The 11,419-nt window shown below is 42.3% G+C and overlaps 1 protein-coding gene across 1 annotated transcript in view; it reads left to right on the top strand.

Moving 5' to 3' along the window:
* Window positions 1-1,047: 1,047 nt before the first annotated feature.
* Window positions 1,048-11,419, top strand: part of lrch4 (leucine-rich repeats and calponin homology (CH) domain containing 4) — a 170,030-nt gene continuing 159,658 nt past the window's right edge. The window contains exon 1 of the mRNA XM_084335405.1: window positions 1,048-1,393. Coding sequence (XP_084191531.1) covers window positions 1,222-1,393 — 172 coding nt within the window. The 5' untranslated portion in view covers window positions 1,048-1,221. The remainder of the gene's footprint in view (window positions 1,394-11,419) is intronic.

The following is an 11,419-nucleotide window of genomic DNA, read 5'->3' as shown; positions in this document are numbered from 1 at the left end:
CCCCACAACAGGGGGCAGCGACAGCGACTGCTACCAGACATTGACCTGGGACTTATAGGAACCCAAGGGGGACAACGTAGACTACCCTGGTACTTTGATTAATGTATACTCAGTAGATAGTAAATTATAACACTACCTCATGCATACTGCACCTTATGTGACACTGTGAATAATGTGAATATTCCTCAGCTAGTCAGATAGTAAATTATATTGACCATATTGATCAATTTGTTTACACTGCCTGTGTTGTCTTTTACTACCTGTATACTGTGTTGTTTTACTACCTGTACCCCCCCCCCCTCCCCCCCATGCTGCTATGATGCCTGAATTTCCCCAAGGGGATCAATAAAGGAATATCTTATCTTATCTTATCTTATAAATGTTGCTGGAGTCTCAAATTCGTCATAATACAAAAATCAATCATTATGCAAATATTCTGGTTAGAAATAGATCAATTAGACATAAATTGGACTACTTCCCTGCTTTAACTTTGTGATTGGTTAAATATTTAATTATGTCCCAACACAAAAAAGTAGCCTTCCCTGTGTTTACATTGTTGATTGGTTCATGTTAGCATCAATATAATTGAGTCCATTATGAATTGAAAATGGGGGACCCTGATGTAAACAAGACGAAAGTCTTTCTCTGGTCTGCATCCCCTTAACAATTGTGTGTATTGAGTCGTACTGTATTGTACCCATTCTGCAATCTGTTAATACAAATTTCAATCAATCAATCAATCAATCAATCAATCAATCAATCAGTCTATCTCCAAAAAAGCAAACATGCACGCCCATTTCTCTAGACCCCGCCTGCAGTTCATCTATTTCTTTGGAATATGGGCGTGGTGTGGACCGATGTCAATCAAAACCCCCTCAACGTCTAGCCCCTCCCACTCTCCCTCGCGCTGCACCCCTCCCTCCCTCCCGAGGAACCATTGACAGGCAGCTTGTACCGCTCGCGCGCTCCGTCTCTGGTCTCGTGTTGAAGCGTCTCGGAGTGGAAACTGACGAGCCCCTCGTTGTGTGTGGTGTGGTGTGAGAGAGAAGGAGAGAGGCTGCCGAGCTAGCAGGGGTGTGAGCGGATTTATTGTTCCACTTTTTGAAGTTGTTCACCAGAGACGAGCACCCTTTGGATGTGGTGTCGAGGAGGAGTATGAACGGAGAGGGGAGGTTTCAAACAAAGTAACAAAGAAGGTTTATTATCTCTTGTGTTTGTCTCATGGCTGCTGGGGATGGAGCCCAGCTGCCGGCGACGATAGCGGCGAGCCGGAGCGTGGAGAAGGCGCTGGAGGAGGCGGCCGCCAGCGGGGCTCTGAACTTGTCGAACCGCAAACTGAAGGAGTTCCCCCGGACCGCCAGGAACTATGACCTGTCGGACATCACACACGCAGGTGAGTTGGGTTTGTCGGTGCTTTTCGAATGCCACTGACTGACCAGCCCTGAGAGCTGAGCTATAATGTGCTGCTGACAGTCTTTTGTTTGTTTTCTCGCCACCTGCCTTGCCGTGGCTTCTCTTCTCTTCTCTTCTCTTCTCTTCTCTTCTCTTCTCTTCTCTTCTCTTCTCTTCTCTTCTCTTCTCTTCTCTTCTCTTCTCTGCATCACATCCTCCTTCATGTTGTTGCGGAACAACGTCTGAGAGAACGAAGTGCGGTTTGGGTTGAAAAACGTGTCGACAAGAACATTTACCTATTTTAATTTACTAGAAATAAGCACGTTTTTTGAGTTCCCGAACCTCTTGTGTCGCCTTTCCTTTGCCTTGTCTGAGATATTGTAGTCATTTGTATTTATCTCGTGTAGTTCACGTGTAAATGTATGTCTTCACTTGTTTCTTGTTTCGGACAGTTGGTTTTCTGGCTTTCACAACTGCTCCACTCCTTCCTGTTGTGTGGTGATGATGATGATGATGATGATGATGAGGGAGTAGCAGGTCTCTTGGGTTCATTATTTGACAACATGGCAAGTTGGCAACCTCTTGTGTGTGTGTGGTGTGGCATTCCAACTTCCTTCATCGTCTGAACCATTTTGTTATCTACACCTATAATAATTTAATTGTTGTCAATAAATCCACTGACACACACGCCTCAGTAAAGTTTACATGTGGACAGTTGACAGTGTGTGAAATAAAGCGAACTGCCTCGCCTTGTTGAGAAGAGGATTACCCCATCCAGGTTGCTGAAATCAATCCAGCCACCCAGCCACTTAAAACAACGCCCCCTCCACTGATCTCTGCGCTCTGCTAATTATGACCATCTGCTCTGAGGACCTAGGTCCTAGGACTAGGCCTTGTGGGATGAAGAAGCCTGGAATGCACACACGCACATACTCACGACACACACGCACATACATAAACCTAAACATACATATAATACACGCACACTTGCATACACACACACACACCTGCCAGCCATATTGATCCAAGGGGAGGTTCTCGTATGAACTGAAGAATCAAGTTAGGCAAATAACTGACAATTACCCAGCCCTACACCTACAGTGACTCGTTTCATAACCACAGATTCCTTAATCACTCTAATTCTAGGGTCAGATACTTTGCATTGTGGGCTCCTGGCCTAAACACTCTAATTCTAGGGTCAGATACTTTGCATTGTGGGCTCCTGGCCTAAACACTCTAATTCTAGGGTCAGACACTTTGCATTGTGGGCTCCTGGCCTGAAAACGTGTTATGGCTACAGCACCAGGTCATTTTGATAATGTCTGGTCTTTGAGATAATGGGCTGCTGCTGCTGCTGCTGCTTTCAGTTTCAATAAAGGTACCCAGTTGTTACCCAGTCACTCACACGGACAGTGCTGGTGATGCTACAGTATGACGCAGCGGTCCACATACAGAAGCTTGAGTCTGCACCTTCTATTTCAGACAGCGAGCTGCATGTGCCTGCGTCGCTGTGCCGGCATGACCGCTTTTGCTGATTCACCAACTTGCCAGTGAGGTCAACTGAGCAGGTCTTGTCATCGTGCCAGAGAGTCGGGCACGGGCTTGCCCAGGTTGTTTTGTTGTTGTTGTTCCCCTTAGCTTCTCCGATCCACTGTGTGCCTAATGTTTATGCATGTGTCAGTGTTGTGTTTTGTACTACAGTATCTATATAGACTAAACGAGGTGAATGCAGAGCTGTCCAGACTACAGACTGTAATCTTCATGGTGGTTTATCATCACAGGCTCGTGAAGATTACAAATGCCAAGGAACTGTCCAGATTTGGTTTTGAGTAGGGACGGGCATGAGTAATGTTTTCTCAGACTAGTGCTCAAGTACTTGTTTATGGAAATACATTTTTAGAATGCGTCTTAACACTTTGGCTGCTAGGAGCCGTGTTAAAGCGTCATTCCCGGCCATGCTCAAGTTGCCGAGGACGCTTTACAGCGTCTTTAATATCAATATTTCAAAAATCTGGAATCGGATTCATATTTCCCCTCCGCTGGCCTGAGATCCACCAGGAGGACCCACTGAGCTCTCTGGCGGTTCAGGAGCGCCATCTGGTGGCCGATCGGCGCAATCGCTTAACAGGAAGCGCAGTAGAGGTTTTGCTGGACGGCTGTATTACTTCCGGGCACTCGGTATAGGTTCCGGCACTCTAGCTCGTCACACTACATAGCGATCGATTGCCAATAACTCGATAAACAACATGATTTGGACGTATATACCATTATACAAGCTGGAGATGGACCGGGTAAATCGCCATCCCATAATGATAAAATTTCTACTCTACGATGATCGCCCAACGGCGCGCGGAGACTGGGGTGAGTTTTAGCGTGTAAAATTACCGTCTTCGATACTAGCTGCTATTATCAACATTTGACCCACATTAGATGATTGGTATAACGCTGCCCACGGAATTATAAACGCCCCCTCCCCTCGCCCATCCGGTCAACATCAGATGACGTGTAGTAACTTCTAGAAGTACGTCTAGTTGGAATTTTTTATATCGCGCTGATTGCCATCAAACTGTATTTTATCATCAATATAATGCATTTGGGGCTATATATCACGTTCTGGAGAAAGCTGCAGAAAGAGATGAAAACATACTTATACATTAGACCATACTTTACTATGAATATGTGAATGAAAAAGTTTAACGTTGCTACACAATGAACAATACTATAGGACTTTGTCTTTGAATGGGCCCTAATAATGGCAATGTAGCAATAGAATTTAAAAAGTTATAGCCCTGCAAAGAAGGGGAATTTCTCCATAGACTAATAGAGCTGGCAACCTATGGTATATCATGAATTTAGCCTTAGGCAATCAAAGTGTTAAAGAGCACTGCAGCAGCAATAACGATGCACAGCAAATTATACCAGATGCTTAAAACTTATTGTCAGTCAAACAGTCAAGTTACCATTTGTAATATTAATTACATTACCTCCACTCTGTCTGCAGCAGGTCTCTCTACTCATGGAACGGCATGTCCGTATCAATATGATATGAACAAAGTTGGTGACATGTTGTTGGCACAATTTGGAAATGCACAAACACGAACCACTGTTTTTATCTTTTAGATAACGCTAAGCTAGCTGTGAGATTGGGATGCTTGGAGAACCCTTGTTGACGGCCTATGCCCCAAACAGGGTAAAAGGCATTTAAGTAAGCTAGCTGTATTTCATCGCAACAAATCTTTTCTGGTAATGTTAGCGCTCCATGCTCCACAGATTCCAGTGTTGTCTTACATTTACATTTAGTCATTTAGCTGACTCTTTTATCCAAAACGACTTACAAGTTTTGTACGACAAGTCAGTAGGAAGGGTACAACTCTATCAACTGAACAATGTTCGTCAAAGTGTTCAGACTTGAGTGCTACAGTGTTGAGTGTATGTTAGTAAGTCTTATGTCTTCCTGCAACAACTCACACCTTGCAAGATTTCAGAGCGAGATTTCTGTTTCAGTGGCAAAAACAAGCACTTGATGGTATCAAGATAAGATATTCCTTTATTGATCCCTTCTTGGGGAAATTCAGGGGATCAAATAATAATAAAGTATTCAAATAGATAAATACAAAAAATTTTATTCTCAAAAACCACTCGAGTTCAGTTGAAACGGCGTGGTATATAGCATCTTTCACAGAAGATGATTGATTGATTGATTGAAAACTTTATTAACAGATTGCAGAATGGGTACAGTACAGCTCAATACATACAATTGTTAAGGGGATGCAGACCAGAGAAAGACTTTTGTCTTGTTTACATCAGGGTCCCCCATTTTCAATTCATCATAACATATATGACACACACGACATACAGATAAACAGTACTGCTACATCTATACATTTATGACATACCAGATTTGCAAATACAGTACTGTTTGTGATACAAAAAGAGTCCAGAAAAGAGTATATTTGACGTAGAAACTGTACGTTGGGGGAGGTTGGGGGGGTGGGGTTGGGTGGGCGGGAGGGGGGGGGGGACTGTACGCGTCTATGCTTTAGGCAAGTGGCTTGTCCTTCCGCGTTCCCGTTTTGCGCTCTGATTGGCCACGCACGTTTCTGGTCATGTGACATGTGCGCCCAATAGCGTGACGAGCTGTGTCTTTGCCCATGTCCGCATCGAACAGCCTGCAAACGACCTGGCGTTCTATCGCCATGCTCTAAGACAAACTCTAACCTTAACCAACTTCGAAAGAGTGCCTAAGCTTAACCGTCCAAAAACTTGCCGTCCCACGATTTGGCGCACATGTCACATGACCAAAAAACGTGCGTGGCCAATCAGAGCGCAAAACGGGAACGCGGAAGGACAAGCCACTTGCCTAAAGTATAGAAGCAGAGTGTACATTGGAGGTGGGTGGGGTGGGGGGGTTGGGTAGGGGGTGGGTGGGGACACTGTACATTGGAATATTGACAAAGCCATACATGGTCATTTACTGTACATTGGAGGGGGTTGGGTTAGGACATTTGCAGGGGCCAGTTTCGAATTGCAGTCTCCCGTAGGTGTTCTTTGAGAGAGTTTTTGAAAGTGGGTAGTGATTCACATTCCTTTACAGCTATGGGTAGGGTGTTCCACATTGATGTGGCACAATTGCGAAACGTGTTTAGTCCCTTGTTTGAGCCAAATCTGGGTTTAACATGATTTGTGGAGCTCCCTCTGGTGTTGTGATCATCGTGGTATTAGCCAGTGACAATAGCGAGAGAATCGGGCACAGGCATTGCCGGGAGTTGCCCTTTCACACTTGTAGCACACAGCAGGCTATTCTCTGTGACAAACATGTTCTCACATATGAATTCCTCCGCTTGGTTTTGGGTGAGGTGTGGAGTGAGCAGGAAGAAGGGCGCGATGCACAAAGTGTGCTGCTGTGTGTCGTGTTGTTGACAACACTACTAACCCTTTCTCGTGCCACGCTGCAATTTAGCTGTATAATGTGAGGAATGGGAGGGAAAGGCAAAATGCCAGACAAATGACTCCTGATAAGCGTGTTGCAATGAGCGATGGCATTCAGCAACATTAGCGTCTGGAACGTCGGCTAAAGAAAATTGTTTTTCTAAGGGATGAAATAAATAAATAAAATCAAGCAGTGCATTTAGAATGTTCGGAATGTATCTCAGTGTTTTAATAGCACACTTGGACACAACAAAATGTCCATGGTGGCATGGGGAAAAAAACTTGTCAAAATATATATACAGTATATAAACAAACAAATCCCTAGTAACAGGTATTTCACTATCTGCCTTATATATTACAGGTTATAGTAACAAAACAAAAAACAGGTCACTATCGTTATAGTGAAAAAAAGTCATGAATTAATTAATCTTGATTATATTGTTTTCATGATCATAAGAAGTGAAAATCGTTATTGAAACTGGATTAATTGCATGGTGCTCAGTTTTGGCTAAATCATCTAATGTGTGTGTTATAACTAATGCAGAGGAAGGCTATCGCCAGGCTGCTTTTGTCATTCATTCATTCATTGACCACCTGAGAGCTCCACAGTCTGTGGACATTTTTAAACGACATTTACTTTGCTTTGTTTTGAACCTGTAGCACTCTTGAGATTTCATTGTGAAATGTAGTGTACAAATAAAATGTATTATTATTATTGCATGATTTTTAGTTACAAATCCAGGGGAGGGATTGGCTGTGTGAGGTGTTTTTCTTTTTTAAATGACTGCACATCTAGCAGCACTTGTCTGACGCTTTTTCCCAAATTGTGGTACAACAACGTCTGCAAGGAAGGGATACACTTCCTGTGGTCAACAATGAGTGGTATTGGTTTGATTTTATTTGATTTTATTAGACAAAACATAATTTAAAACATACATGCATAAATCATATACATTAAAACACTGGTTGTCAGGGAATTAAACTTGTTAAAGTATTTCCATCGAGGTCCCTGTTGGCAGACATACAAAACCACATTGGAACAGAACTCATACATAAAACAAAACGCAAAGCATTAAACAATCGATAGCATTAGGTACAAAATCAAAACTTATTATAAAGTTTTACTTATAAACCAATACAAATACATTTAAATCTCAAACTACCAACTCTATCTAATAATGATACAACATCCTACCATATATATACTATATCCTCATTATAAAATATATCATAAACTACACTAAAACCCTAAGCCCTACTCTACCTGGTGCATTACTACTCTCCTTTAAGCCATCTCTCTACTCCTATCTTGAATCTTTGTGCATTAGATATGGTTTTTAGCTCTCCAGGTATGCTATTCTACAGTACTGCTGCCGCAGTGTATAACAACCCAGTCGTCTAACTAACTTCTAAACTCAAATGCTTCACTTGGGAGTGCATAGCAAGCATAGACGATAAGAATATAATCTATTTGAGATATCGATTAAAGGGGCACGTTAATCACTTTAAAGGGGAACTATTTTACTATTTCTTTCACTATTTGGGCACTTTTACACAATTCCTGTGAGTCTATGGAACACCTCTGTAATATATATATTTTTTTTATTCATTGTTTTGTATTTCTAATCAAGTCCTCAAAAACAGCATTTTCTACCTCAAGATCTCGAGCCGTTTTGAGCCTGGGCTCCTAAACCACTGCGCTATACGGCCCCGCCTGAACATTAACATGCAGCAGTGTCTTTATGACATCACATATAGGGCACATTTTCAAATGACTCAGTTCAGTGAGGGTGAATAAATATTGTGAGAGGAGAATTGGAAGAATGCGCCAATATGAGAATTTTGAGACATAGATCATATTAATATAAGTTCACATAGCTAGGAAACAATGCTAAACACTCAAAAAGGCCATTTATAAGATAGTTCCCCTTTAAAACGATACAGAATTATTTTGCACATAATCTCACACACATCCAAAAACAAAACAGTTATTGAGAGTAAATTAGTTTGAATAGGGCCACCCGTGATGTCATCAGGGACATTGAATCCGTGTTTTGTGTTAATTAATTACAGCCAGTGTTGTAGTCACGTCACTAAATATCGAGGTCGAGTCTCAAGTCCCCAGTGTTCGAGTCCGAGTCACCAAAGAAGAGCGAGAGTCGAGTCCCCATTACCCTAGTCCGAGTCTGAGTCCAAGTCATCAAGGTTGAGTCCACTCCGAGTCCACTCTGGCAGTCAAAGAGCTGACAAATAAAAAAAGGTCTACATTAAACATAAATGACACACCGGCGGTCACCATTTCAAAGGGAGTTTATTTACTTTGTGACAACAGCCAAACAAAGTCACAAACTGTCCTAAGACATTGTCTGTCAGGAAAAGGCTGTCGGCACTAGTGTTGAGCATAGATTTAGCATTTCATGCACACGCGTCTGCCCAAACACGCAATTAAATAATGTTACGCTGTTAATATAGCCATCAATATCTTATGCTAAATTATTAGGGCCTATTACCAAAAAATATTTAAACTGTATATCAATTAACAAGTCTGAGTCCTCATCTGCACCTTCCGAGTCCTAATGCAGTCGATGTCGAGTCCACTCAGAGTCATCAGTGCTCAAGTCCAAGTCGAGTCACGAGTCCTGGACTCGAGTACTACAGCACTGATTACAGCTCAATTAAATTATGACATTTTCTCTTATAATGCGCCCCCCCAGACAATTTTTACATCGGTCCGGGGCGCAGCCTGGGAAGAAAAAACAATAACAAAAAATAATAATAATAAATAAGACGGGACAATGGAGACAGGGAACCAGGCAGACGGACAGACAGAGAACATAAGAACACGTCAGACACACAACAGCAAAGTAGGGCTGACCCCTATTAGTCGAATAGTCGACTAATCGGTCGAAAGGAGCCTTAGTCTAATACAAAAAAAAACAAAAACAAATTAACCCATTCTCCGCCAATACCTTGTTAAGGCGTGTTTCTCCGCCATGCGTTGTCTGCCAATCACGCCGTAAGGCGTGTTTGAGATCAATATTTCATATTTTCGTCATGGTATTCATATTTCACCCACGGAGTCTTGGGTGATGCTGTGGGACTCGGCACAACTCTGCAACGCTTCAATACCGCCACCTGGTGGCCGATCGGCGAGTTGCCAAACAGGAAGTTGCCCAAACCGGAAGTGGTCCGTCCCCTAATTTCGTCCGGCCACTCGTTTATCGTCCCGGGGCTCAATACAGACACCGTGGATATGGATCTTTGCCATAACTCAATAATCAACATGATTTGGACATGTATTAGTAATATACAAACCGGAAATGGATCGCATCGATCAACATCACATAATTGGGATCTGTTTGCTCCACTCATCGCCCAACGCTACGAGGAGACTGACGTGAGTTTCAGCGTTTTTCTTTATCATTTTCGATACAAACTGCTCTGATCAATATATCACCCATACTACATAAATCATTTAACGTCGGCCATTGAATTATAAACGAATTATAAAATATAGCATGGATCGGTATCAAACTGCATTTGATAATCTAATATATACATTTATGCCTATATCTCACGTTCTATGAAATACTGCAGAAAACGATAAAAACATATTTATACTCTAGACCAGGGGTGGGCAACTTTGTATATGGTGAGAGCCACTACATTTCCACACTCAATCTGCGGGGCCGCATTGTTTATCGGCAGTCCCGCCAGTAGTACCCCATCACTCAAATAGCCCATAATAGTCACAGATGTGATAAATAAGGCATATAATTTGTTGTAACTTTGTTTTTATTCCATTTCAAACGCATTTAGTAATGCTTAATTTCTACTTTATGAATTCATAAATTCAGCTGAATTTGAAAGTATTGCTGTGTAACCCAAATATATACAAAAATTACAAATTATAATTAAGGCTTCTATTAAAATAAATGTATGAACTTAAAGCCCACTGCTCAACAAACACAAAGCAGCATTCCTGCTGCATTTCACTACAACAGTAAATCAAAAGTGCAATAATAAAAGATTTTGTTAAATGTATAAACTTTTATCCTGCTACTAAACAAAACATTCCTGAGTGCCTCCCATTGGCCCTTTATCAAACTGGCATGACATTCACCCTCCCCCACAGTGCGTCAATAATGGTTCTGTCTTTAATGAGACACTTGTGGTCTCTCCTGTTGGCGCACAATAGAAGGAATGTCAACTTCAATGTTTGTGCATGCGATCTGCATCAGATGAAATAACGTTACATTTTTGTGTGCGCGTACTTCTGCTCAGAAAAGTGCTGGGACAGCGTGGTACCGCGTGGCATGACCACTGAACCCCTGATTATTAGTGACCCACAATAGATGGAAATTATGTTAGCGAACTTACCTGATGTATAATGCAGTGCAGCATTGGACACTCAACGCTACTCTGCCTTAGAAGCCAGACGAATCCTGTGTGTTTTCCTTTCATTGCGGGTGCTCCATCGGTAACAACAGCGGACAGTTTATCAAACCCCCCATATTGCTGCACGGCACTTTCAACAGTGTTGAATATGTCCACACTAGGGCTGACCCCTATTAGTCGACTAATCGATCGAAAGGAGCCATAGTCGACTGCCAACCTCTTAGTCGAATGCAAAAAAATAAAAATTGTATTTTTTATTTTTATTTTTATAAATATTGGCCTGGGGCCGCATGGAGCGTCGGTGAGGGCCGCATACGGCCCGTGGGCCGCCAGTTGCCCCTCCCTGCTCTAGACGGTATTTTAGTATGAATGTGTGAATGAAAAAGTTAAACGTTCCTACATCCTGAACGATGGATAATTGATGTTGAATGGGCCATAGTAATGTCAATTTAGCAATACAATTTAAAAAGTTATAGCCCTGCAAAGAAGGTGAACATCTCCATAGACAAATAGCGCTGGCAGAGGATGGTTTAGGATGGTCAAAGTGGTGGCAGAGAATGGGTTAACGGCACTAACTAACGGCAAATTTTGGCCAATCATAGTCGACTATCCAAATCCTTAGTCGGGGACAGCCCTACAGCAAAGTAACTCAATGATCCTCTAGAACAGTGTTTCTCAACTGGTGGGTCGCGACCCAAAA

Source organism: Notolepis coatsorum (genome assembly GCF_963971535.1).
Source record: "Notolepis coatsorum genome assembly, chromosome: 1".
Taxonomy (NCBI): Eukaryota; Metazoa; Chordata; class Actinopteri; order Aulopiformes; family Paralepididae; genus Notolepis; species Notolepis coatsorum.
The sequence above is the reverse complement of the archived record's forward strand: the minus strand, read 5'-3'. Positions and strand labels throughout refer to the sequence as shown.